The sequence below is a fragment of the Coenobita brevimanus genome, chromosome 68 (assembly GCF_032717465.1).
Source record: "Coenobita brevimanus isolate Jiangsu-jjx chromosome 68, ASM3271746v2, whole genome shotgun sequence".
Taxonomy (NCBI): domain Eukaryota; kingdom Metazoa; phylum Arthropoda; class Malacostraca; order Decapoda; family Coenobitidae; genus Coenobita; species Coenobita brevimanus.
The window spans coordinates 36,158,924-36,170,963 of record NC_137021.1 but is presented as its reverse complement, the minus strand read 5'-3'; the positions used below and the strand labels follow the sequence as shown (position 1 = coordinate 36,170,963).

The window sequence follows — 12,040 nt, the reverse complement described above, 5'->3', positions numbered from 1 at the left end:
GCTGGAAGACAGACGAGAAGTATGCAACATAGAATTAAGCGAATTAATCTCTCCCCCATACTGCTGACGTTATGAATATCGCTGGTGAATACAAATCTTCATGTCGCCAGTTTATGCTGCACCGGAAATCACTGATTTTACAAACAATTTTAATCACACCCGCGTCAATAGAGCAAACAGAATTAACTAAGATTTTATGTGTGCATACTGACACGCAAAAACATGATAGCTAGGGCATAGGCGTGGATGCTGGTATAGACATTCTTACACATGTAACTATATATATATATATATATATATATATATATATATATATATATATATACACAGTGTGTGTGTGTGTGTGTGAAATTATTAGTCAACATAATTGTTCAAGTGACCTCACTGTCGAACGGCTGACGGATAAGCATGAATGTCAGTGCTAAGAAAAGGAAGGAAGAGGCACTGAAGTCTGGCACTGCTGGGAGACTGAAGCTGAAAGAAGACTATACAAATGCAGGTCATTTTCAACATAAATGTTTATGTTAAATAATCATGAAAAATATCTTGAGAGAAATTACATGTTGTTGGCAAAAAATAAGACTATCTAGGGATAGGACGAGAGGAAGGAGTAGTTGCAAGGAGAGTGGAAAGGTTACAAGAGGATGAGAAAAAGGGAGAGTATAAGAGAGAAGTGAAGGAACGATTGGGCAAATATGAACTGGAGCAGATGGGAGACGTGGAAGATGTATGTAAAATATTTACAGAAGAAATATGTGCAGCATGTGATGTGGTGTGTGGAAGGAAGAGAAGACAGAGGGGGGTGCAAGGAACAGCGTGGTGGACTGAAGAGGTGAAACAGGCTGTGGCACAAACGAAGAAAGCATACAATGAATGGATGAGAAATAGGTGCATGGAAGAGGTTGAGAGGCGGAAGAGAGAGTTATATGTGGAAAGAGAGAGGTGAAAAGATTAGTAAGAGAGAGTAAGAAGAGAGTGGATGAGGAATTTGGAAGGAATTTGAGTGTTAAGTGGAGGGACTGTAAGAAAATCTTCTGGAGAGAGGTGAAAAGAGTAAGACAGGGTGGAAGTGAAGTCAGCAGGGGAGTGAAAGATAAAAATGGTAGATCACTAGTGGACAAGGGAGAAAAAGTGAGCAGATGGAGAGAACACTTTAAGGAATTGCTGAACATAGAGGATGGAAGTAATGCGAGTATAAGTGGCTGGGGAATGGCTGGGAGAAGGAGGGAGGTGAGAAGACAGGAAGAAATCAGTAGGATAGAAGTTGTGGAAGCAATGAAGAAAGTTAAATTGGGGAAAGCACCAGGAATTGATGGAGTGTGTGGTGAAATGCTGAAGCATGGGGGAGAGATAGTAGTAGAATGGATGAGGAAGATGTGCAGATTGGCCTGGGAGCAAGGTAGAGTCCCGGAGGATTGGAAGTCAGGTATAATTATTCCCTTGTACAAAGGAAAAGGGGAAAAAGAAGTGTGTGGTAATCATAGGGGCATTTGTCTTCTTAGTATAATAGGAAAAGTGTATGGTAGGATACTTATAGACAGAGTTAGAGAAAGAAGAGAGAAATTAGTTGGAGAAGAACAGGGAGGCTTTAGGAAGGGAAGAGGTTGTGTAGATCAGATAATCATTCTTAGATCTTTAGTGGAAAAGTTTCTAGAGAAGGGAAAGAAGTTGTATGCGGCTTTCATGGATTTGGAGAAAGCATATGACAGGGTGGATAGACAAGGATTGTGGAAAGTGTTAAGAATATATGGAGTAGATGGGATGTTGTTGAATGCTGTGAAGAGTATGTACGATGGTGCGAAGGCTGCAGTGCGTGTGGATGGTGAACTAAGTGGATTTTTCTCTTTGAAAGTTGGTTTGAAACAGGGATGTGCCATGTCTCCATGGTTGTTCAATCTGTACATGGATGGGGTAATAAAAGAGGTACACGGTAGGGTAGTGGATGTTGGAGTGGCCCTAGTGAGAGAGGATAGTGTTTTGAAACTCCCTGTACTGTTGTTTGCAGATGATACTGTGTTGTTGAGTGAAGATGAAGGGGAGCTGCAAGGCTTGGTGGATGAGTTTGAGAGAGTGTGTAGGAAACGGAATCTAAAGGTGAATGTAGGGAAGAGTAAAGTGATGGTCTTTGAGAGAGATGAAGTTAGTGAATGTACAGCGAGGTTGGATGGTGAGGAATTGGAAAATGTGAGTACGTTTAAATACTTGGGTAGTGTGATGAGTAAGGATGGAGGTTTGGAGGGTGAAGTGCTTGAAAGGGTACAGCAAGGAAGAAAGGTTGCTGGTTCTTTGAAAGCAGTGATAAGAAACAAGGAAGTGAGCATGGAAGTGAAAAAGTTACTACATGACAATATTGTGATACCAACTCTAACGTATGGAAGTGAAGCTTGGACATTGTTGGAAGGACATAAGTCAAGAGTGAGAGCAGTGGAAATGAGTTATTTAAGAGGAGCCTGTGGAGTCACGTGGAGAGACAGGCTGACGAATGAGGATATAAAGGAGCGTTGTGGTGTTGATGTGGATGTGATAGGAAGCGTTATGAGGAACACACTGAGGTGGTTTGGCCATGTGGAGAGGATGGAGGGTGAAAGACTGACGAAGAGAGTGTATGTGAGTGAGGTGGAGGGGGGAAGAGGGAGGGGGAGGCCGAGGATGAGATGGAGGGATGGGGTGGAGATGTATATGAGAGAGGGGGGTGTGAGTTGGGAGACGGGCAGTGAAATGGAGGGGGACAGGGCGACTTAGAGGCGATTTGTTTGTGGCCACCCCAAACGGGATTGAGGCGTCTGGCAATAGATAGATAGGGATGGCATTTCGAGAATTAACCAGTTGACTAGATGAAAATTACTACAAATATTTGCTAACATTTACATTAGAAAAACAAGCAAACATAGGAGTGTGCTGTCACTAACAGAACTACAAAGCTGCCAGAGAGAGGAAGGCATTCTGGTAAGAAATATCCCAATAGAGTCATGGATTATCTTATAACCCTTACAGCCCAAGGACGTTTTTTATTTCATTTTTTTTTCTCTTTCAATTTGGGAGTTGGATTTATTAGACTTTCTTTATAATTTCACTACTTGATGTCTTTTCTAAATTGAATACAGTTACGTGGAAATAGTAAGAATAATTTATGCTGATTTCAAGGGCACCGTCTTTCAAAACTAAATGTTATGGTTATACTGGAAAGTTACTGGCGGTAGCAAGAAGAAAACAGGAGGCAGAACATCACCAGCGGCCTACCTGGAAAAATTGCTCTCAACATCAAATTACACGAATCCTACCTGATACTCACCTCTTCCACCAAGCTGAGTCCAAATCATATAAGAGCTGTCTGAGTTGACCTTTCCCTGTGACCAAGAACTTTGACCTATGAAAAATGTCCAGTCAACTTACCTTTGCATGGCCTTCAAACCTTCCCGCGAGTCTGGTTCATATAGGCTTAAAACCTTTCACTTTTACCGTTCACACACACACACACACACACACACATGGCCGACCATAATGTACACGTGTGCGGTAGTAAAATTATGCACAATTTCTGAATCCTTCTCTGTTCTCAGCGTGCTTGGATGACCTGCGAGTGTCAGGGCTGCCTCTACCGTTGCCTCCCTCAGCCAACAGCAGTCGGTGGGGTGAGGTTACCGCTATGCACAACCTTGAGCCCGGCTGCCCCTCACCTGACCTTTGCCTCAACACCACCTGCCTCCCGCCACTCACCTGCCACGACACATGGCGACAGGCTGTGTGCAGGTGAGTTAGGTTATTATTTTTTTTTCCAACAGTAGTGAAGGGACAATTATTCTCACATTCTTGCACGCTAAACGTTACTCACTTGACTTTCGCCTCAACACCATCTGCCTCCCTCCATTTACCTGCCACTGCACATGAAGACAGTCTTTTTTACAGTTTAGTTTTCTATATTTTGTGCATCTCTTAACACACAGTTCCCTTAATCTGTGTAGACTGGTTGCTGTTTTTTGTTGTTGTTATGACCCCAGGTTCATCTGGTAGTGTATCAAGTAGAATGCAGTCTGAAGTTTCCCCTCGTCTACAATTCACTGTCCTTTTGGGGGAGGAAGGTGAGGGAAGTTTGCATAGTTGGACTGTTGAGCCGCCCTGTAATATCGATGCCGCAACACGAAGGCGTCCCTCTTCAGTGCCATCTCCCGGTGTACAAAGGAATATTATGTTTTGGTGGCTTACACTGCTGGATCCCGCTGCTCTTCAGAGTTTGTGGATGTGGACACTGTACCTTAGTCAATGCCCCACCTGCTCTTGTGCAACTCCAGGCACACATTAAGCCTGGGATGAAGACCTTGGCCATTGATTTCTCATTTCCCAAATCCTCCCGCCCCCTTAAACTACCCTTACAATGTATCATAAATTATGAACATCATCTCTCACTAAACGAGCTGTCTCTATATCTGAAACTTTACACGCATACTTAGCCCTATGGTGAGAATAATACATAAAAGTTTTCGACATAAGATCTCTTTTCCCATTACTCCTGCCCACGCGATGCATCATATTGTATGAAGGCTGCATCTCTGTTACCAGGACACTTTCAGTGCAGTTTTATATACACAACAGGTCCCATGTAAAAGTCAAATCTATCTATATATCTATCAATCTACCTATCTATCCGTCTATCTGTCTATCTATCTCTCTGTCTATAATCACAATCTATGGTCACTGTATGTTAGCAACCAGACCACTTTTTGTTGTCAAGTTTCACACACAAGATATGCGGATCAAAGCAGAGATGAAGCCTATCGACAGCCAAGGTTTTGTAGCTCCCTCCTTCGCCTCACCCTTGCACACCTCTCATCTCAGTGGCCAGGCCATGAAGGTTGTTCTGATTTACATTACTATTGTGCTATAAATCAAGCTGATTGATTTTCAAAGCTATCTGTCTACCTCCCCTCCCCCTGCTTCCCTCCAGTCACATTTTGTGGATGTTCTTCAGTACCCGGAGTACATAACTGTTTTTTTTTTCTTTGCCAGTCCCAGCGCGGGAATAAATGAATAAATAAATAACATACTGTATATATCTATCTATCTATATATATATATATATATATATATATATATATATATATATATATATATATATATATATATATATATAAATCTCCATCCTCTCCACATGGCCAAACCATCTCAGTGTGTTTCTCTTAACGCTTCCCATCACATCCACATCCACACCACAACGCTACTTCACATCCTCATTTGTAAGTCTGTCTCTCCATGTGACTCCACAGGCTCCTCTCAAATAACTCATTTCCACTGCTCTCAATCTTGACTTTTGTCCCTCCAACAACGTCCAAGCTTCACTTCCATACGTTAGAGTTGGTATCACAGTAATGTCATGTAATAACTTTTTCACTTCCATGCTCACTTCCCTGTTTCTTATCACTGCCTTCAAGGAACCAGCAACCTTTCTTCCTTGTTGTACCCTTTCAAGCACTTCACCCTCCAAACTTCCGTCCTTACTCACCACACTACCCTAGTACTTAAACGTACTCACATTTTCCATTTCCTCATCATCCAACCTCACTGTACTTTCACTGACTTCACCTCCCTCAAAGACCATAAATTTTACTCTTCCCTACATTCACCTTTAGATTCTGTTTCTTACACACACTCCCAAACTCATCCTTCAAGTCTTGCAGCTCCCATTCGTCTTCACTTAATAACACAGTATCATCTGCAAATAACAGTACTGGGAATTTCCAAACACTGCCCTCACTCATTAGGGCCACTCCAACATCCACTGTGCTACCTTGTATCTCTTTTATAACCCCATCCATATACAGATTAAACAACCATGGGGACATGCCACATCCCTACTTCAACCCAACCTTCAAATAGAAAAACTCATCCAGTTCATTATCTACACGCACTGCAGCCTTAGGACCCTCATACATACTCTTCACAGCATTCAACAACTTCCCATCTACTCCATATCTTCTTAATACTCTCCACAATCCTTGTCTATCCACCCTGTCATATGCTTTCTCCAAATCCATGAAGGCCACATACAACCTCTTTCCCTTCTAAGGAAACTTTTGCAGTAAAGATCTAAGAACGAATATCTGATCTACACAACCTCCTCCCTTCCTAAAGTCCCCCTGTTCTTCTCCAACTAATTCCTCTGTTATTTCCCTAACTCTTTCAATAAGTATCCTACCGTATACTTTTCCTATTATACTATGAAGAGAAATGCCCATATGATTACCACACACTTCTTTTTCCCCATTCCCTTTGTACAAGGGAATAATTATACCTGACTTCCAATCCTTCAGGACTCTACCTGCCTCCCAGGCCAATCTGCACATCTTCCACATCCATTCTATTCCTATCTCTCCCCCATGCTTCAGCATTTCACCACACACTCCATCAATTCCTGGGGCTTTCCCCATTTTGACTTTCTTCATTGCTTCCACAACTTCCATCCTACTGATTTTTTTCTGTCTTCTCACCTCCCTCCTTGTCCAAGCCATTCTTCAGCCACTTATACTTGCATTACTTTCATTCTCTATGTTCAACAACTCCTTAAAGTGTTCCCTCCAACTGCTCACTTTTTCTCCGTTCTCAACTAGTAATGTACTGTACCATTTTTATCTTACACTCCCCTACTAACTTCATTGCTACCCTGTCAGGCTCTCTTTACCTCCTTCCAGAACATTTTCTTACATTCCCTCCACTTGACACTCAATTTCCTTCCAAATTCCTCATCCACTCTCTTCTTACTCTCTCTTACTAATCTTTTCACCTCTCTCTTCTGTTCTGCATATAACTCTTTCTTCTATCTCTTAACTTCTTCCACGCCCCTATTTCTCATCCATTCATTATATGCTTTTTTCTTTTGTGCCACAGCCTCTCTCACCTCTTGATTCCACCATGCTGTTCCCACACACCACCTCACATGCTACACATATTTTCTTCTGTGAATATCATGCACACACCTTCCACGTCCCCCATATTCTCCAATTCATATTTACCCTATCGTTCCTCCACTTCTCTCTTATATTCTGCCCTTTTCTCATCCTCTTGTAACCTTTCCACTCTCCTTGCATATACTCATTCTTCCCGTCCTTCCCTTGTTCTATTTCTCCAGTTTACTTGGACCATGATTCTGACCACCACCAAGTGGTGGTCAGAAAGTCCACTCCCCCAATCTCTATATGCTCTTGCATCCATGACATATCTTCGCATCCTTTCATCCACACACAGATAACCAATCGTTGCCTTGCTTTCATTCAGTTCTCCATCCACCCTTCTCATCACTCGCCATGTATACCTGTGGATCATTTTGTGCCTGAAGAGGGTATTGGCTATCACCAACCCCCTCCTGGCACAAATGTCCACTAAAGCACTGCCATTCTCATCTGTCTCAGCAGGCACACCCCTCTCACCAACTACTCCATCCACCTTCACATTCCCAACTTTACCATTCATATCACCATTCAAAAACACTCTCTCATTCCTTTCAAACTTTTCCAAACACACTTTCACGTTTGTCCAGAACTCTTCCTTCACTTTGCTTGCACGACCTTATGTTGGCGCATACACACACACACAATCACCCACATTTGTAGTCCAACTTTCAGTCTTACCCACACAATCCTTGAACCAAGTGATCCATACTCTCTTATATTCTCCTTCCATCTGTTACTCACAACAATACACACTCCTTCTTTTGCCCTCTCATTCTTACCTACTCCTGCACATATACCCCATCCATACTCCCATTCTCTCACACTCTTACCTCACCATTTAGTTTCAGTTAATCCACATACATCCACTTTCGCACCCTCAAGCACCTGGACAATCTCTCACCTCATCATTTGCACCCCTTACATTCCACGTCGCCATCCGTCTCATGTCCTTTGTTCGGTTCTTAGTCGTCATCTTTTGGTCAGTCGTGGTCCGAGGATTCTTGTTCGTATTATTAGTTGTTTTCCGGGGAGGGGCACTAACCCTCCGCCAACCCACTTGCTGTCATGTACGGAACACGTATCGGTTGGTGTCTGAACGACTTCCCTGTAACCATCCCTCTTCCAGCCAACTCTCAAACTGACACACGCAATACACATGCGTGATACATGGGAAAGCTAACTAATTTTCAAGGTCCCACTTCCCTCATCACCCACATTAACTCTCTCCCCAGACCTGAACAAGTTTCAAGATTTCATATCTCGAACCATATATTAGTTGTCTAGACACATTTGTTTGTCATACTTTACACACATAGTAGACCTATGGCTGAGTTCAATCCTTATAGCCTGGCTACCTTTTGATGTGCAACCTTACACACACACACACACACACACACAGGGAGTCAATTGAGGCAGACGTGCGACATCGGAGCTCCGTACCGAACCAACATGACCAGTGGCATTACCTAAATCAGTATCTTTGTATGAGTCAAGCTCTGTACCAGGTTAGACTAAATGATTTTTCATTATTAAAAGAAAAAAAAAGTTTAAACAAGACTTGTTCAAACAGAAAAGAGAACCAAGACGAAAGAATGTGCTCAGTCATCTGAGGTTTGTTTAGACTACAGCAGCACGGGGAATGTAAGTACATACTCTGTACTTTAGTACTGCAAAATGGATACATACTTTAGTAAAGCAAATTTGGAAAAGAAAAGGGATAAAGGTAGAAAGCAAAATGATGATTTCTACCAAGAACTGGTTGAAGTGGAGACTCACAATAGACTGGTTGAACGTGTACACAAACTAGAAATGGCTTTCAAAAATGAAATTGATGAAATAAAGAAGCAGATGCACTTGCAAAAGGAAGAAATAGAAAAACTAGGAAGGGAGGCCAACAAGAAAGACACAACCATCAGTGAACTAACAGTGGAATTGAGTACACTTAGGAAGAAAATGAGTGAAATGACAAGTACAGTAGTCAGTCACGAGAGTGTTATGGAAGAGTTCAAAAATGACACAGAGACAATTAGGCAAGTAAGCAGTCTTATAGACCAGAGCAGTGATACTGAGGAGAAGATAACACAGGTGAATGAAGCTGTGCAAAGCTACAAAAATGATGTGGAAACCACGTATGCTGAAATGGTGAAAGTAAAGAAAGACTTAGAAACAAGGGTGGATGAAAAAAGCATTAAACAGGATGTGAAAAGAATAATCCAAAACAATCCAAAGTTAGTCAGAGATTCAGTAGATATAAACAAATCTATAGTAATCACTGGTATAGAAGAGGAAGAAGTAAAAAACAAGATCACAAGAGACAAAAAGGAGATAGCAAATGTAATGAGCTTACTGAAAGAAGTATCAGAGGAAATCTGTAGTAAATACATAGACGAACACAAAAGGTTAGGGAAATACGAGAAAAGCAGGACAAGACCTCTAAAGGTGACTTTCCAGAGTGTAAACACTGTGGAAGAGATACTAAAAAATGCAAAGAATCTTATGGAAAAAGAGGTGTTCAAACATGTATGGATAAAAAGATGCCTAACAGAAGAGGAACTGGAATTACTGAAAGAGAAAAGGGAGGAAGCAAAAACAAAAAATGAGGGAAGATCAGAAGAGGAGAAGAAATTTTTTTACAAAGTAATAGGATTGCAGGTACGAAAGTGGTACACAAACAGGATGGAATAAAAAGGAGGAAGGTAGTAAAACCATGTCATGACAAGTATATAAACAAGATGATAAAGTTGATGTACTCAAATGTGGATGGAATGGTATCTAAATTACTAGGGATGAATGATTATGTCAGAGAAAATGAACCACAAATAATATGCCCACCTGAAACAAAATTAACATCAAGGATATCCAATTACATACTAAACTTAGAGGAATACAATATATGGAGAAGAGACAGAAATTTAAAAAAAGGAGGAGGAATTATAATATTAACTAAGAAAAATCTAAAAGTCAATGAAATAAAACTAGATATACCATCACAAGTAGAACTGATTGCAGTAGAGATCAACACATCTGAAGGGAAAGTAATTGTAGCCAATTTGTACATGCCACCCAGATCAAACACATGGGAAAGAGATGAATATGAGGACCTGGCAGAGAGTACAATTCAGAGTTTAAGATCATTACTACATAATATGGAAGAGAAATCGGAAAGAATTATACTAACTGGGGATTTTAATACAAATATAAATTGGAATACTCTAGATATAATTAGCCAAGAAAGCTGTTGGGACCAAAAGCTCCTGGATCTCGTGAAAGAGTTTTTCCTAATGCAACATGTGAGGGAAACCACCAGAAAAAGAGGACTTGATGTACCTTCAGTGCTAGATCTAATATTTACTAGGCAAGAAAATGATATTGACAGTTTAATATATCACCCTCCACTCGACAAAAGCGATCATGCAGTACTTAATTATAACTTCAGGACAGCATATGACTTAGTTAACAGCAATGACAGTTACAAAAAGAGCCTAAACTATAAAAAGGGAAATTATCAAGACCTAAAGAAGTATTTCTTAGAAGTTGATTGGGAAAATGAGTTTAGAGGACAAGATTTAAATGCTGTATATAAAAAATTCTGTGAATTTTATGAAATAGGAGTCCAGAAGTACATCCCACAGCACAAAGAAGCAGATAAGAAAATACAGAAATGGTTCAATACAGAATGTAAAAAATCAAAAGAAAGAAGAGATTTGTTGTGGAATAAATACAGAAGACACAATAGTGAAAGGGCGTATAATAATTACAAACAGGCAAGAAACGATTATACAAGAATAAGGAGGGAAGCCCAAAAACAGTTTGAGGAGGATATAATAAATAAAAGTAGTGATCAACCAAAGCTGTTTTACAGCTATATCAGAAGCAAAACCAAAGTAAAAGATATAATACAATCCATTACGGATGAGGGAATCACTTATACACAAGAGAAAGATATTTGTGAAGCACTAAATAAGAATTTCCAATGAGTTTTTACAGAAGAAAAAAATTTTGAGAGGGACTATGTGGAACATGCATGTCCACACATACTACCAGATATACAAATAGCAGAAAAAGTAATACAGGAGGAGTTGAGTAGATTAGACAGAGGAAAAGCAAGTGGTCCTGATGAAATTTCATGTTGGGTACTACGAGAATGTGCAAAGGAGTTAAGTAAACCATTTTTTTTAATTGTCAAGAAATCTTTGAGTCAAGGTAAACTACCTGATATTTGGAAAAAAGCAAATATTGTCCCCTTATTCAAGAAAGGAAATAGACAAAATCCACTCAACTACCGACCAGTATCACTGACCAGTGCTGTAAGCAAGGTATTAGAAAAGCTTATAAGAAAAGCTTGGGTAAATCATCTAGAAGAACACAGTATGATAATAGAAAGACAGTTTGGTTTCAGAAAAGGAAAATCATGTGTTACTAATCTGTTGAGCTACTATGACAGAGTAACAAACACAGTACAGGAAAGAGAAGGATGGGTGGACAGTATCTATTTAGATTTCAAGAAAGCTTTTGACACAGTACCACACCAAAGACTTTTATGGAAACTGTACCATCAAGGAGGAATTCGAGGCAAACTGTTTTGTTGGATGCAAGACTTTCTCACAAAAAGAGAAATGAGAACAGTACTAAGAGGAAACTACTCATCATAGAAAGAAGTGACTAGTGGAGTACCACAGGGTTCAGTGCTGGCACCAATCATGTTTTTAGTGTATATAAATGATATAAACAGTAACACTGGAAATGAGAGCTATCTGAATATGTTTGCAGATGATGCAAAAATACAAAGGAGAATTACTAACACAGACCCTTGTAAAGAGCTACAAGAAGAATTAAATAAACATCATGAATGGAGTAGTACATGGTAAGTGGAATTCAATGTGGACAAGTGTCATGTAATCAAGTTTGGTAAAAGTGGAAAAAGACCTGATTGGGATTATAAGTTAGGAAATAAAACCCTATACACATCAGAAAGAGAGAAAGACCTAGGTGTGATTATCAATAACAGACTATCTCCGGCTGACCACATCAGCGAGAAGGTACGGAACATGTATACACTGCTTGCAAATATGAGAATAGCATTCACATACATAAATGAT

General features: G+C 40.3%; 1 protein-coding gene across 1 annotated transcript in view; it reads left to right on the top strand.

The window, feature by feature from the left end:
• LOC145405883 (putative neural-cadherin 2) overlaps positions 1-12,040 on the top strand; it is a 482,786-nt gene that overhangs the window by 456,614 nt on the left and 14,132 nt on the right. The window contains exon 23 of the mRNA XM_080277140.1: positions 3,561-3,750. Coding sequence (XP_080133266.1) covers positions 3,561-3,750 — 190 coding nt within the window. The remainder of the gene's footprint in view (positions 1-3,560; positions 3,751-12,040) is intronic.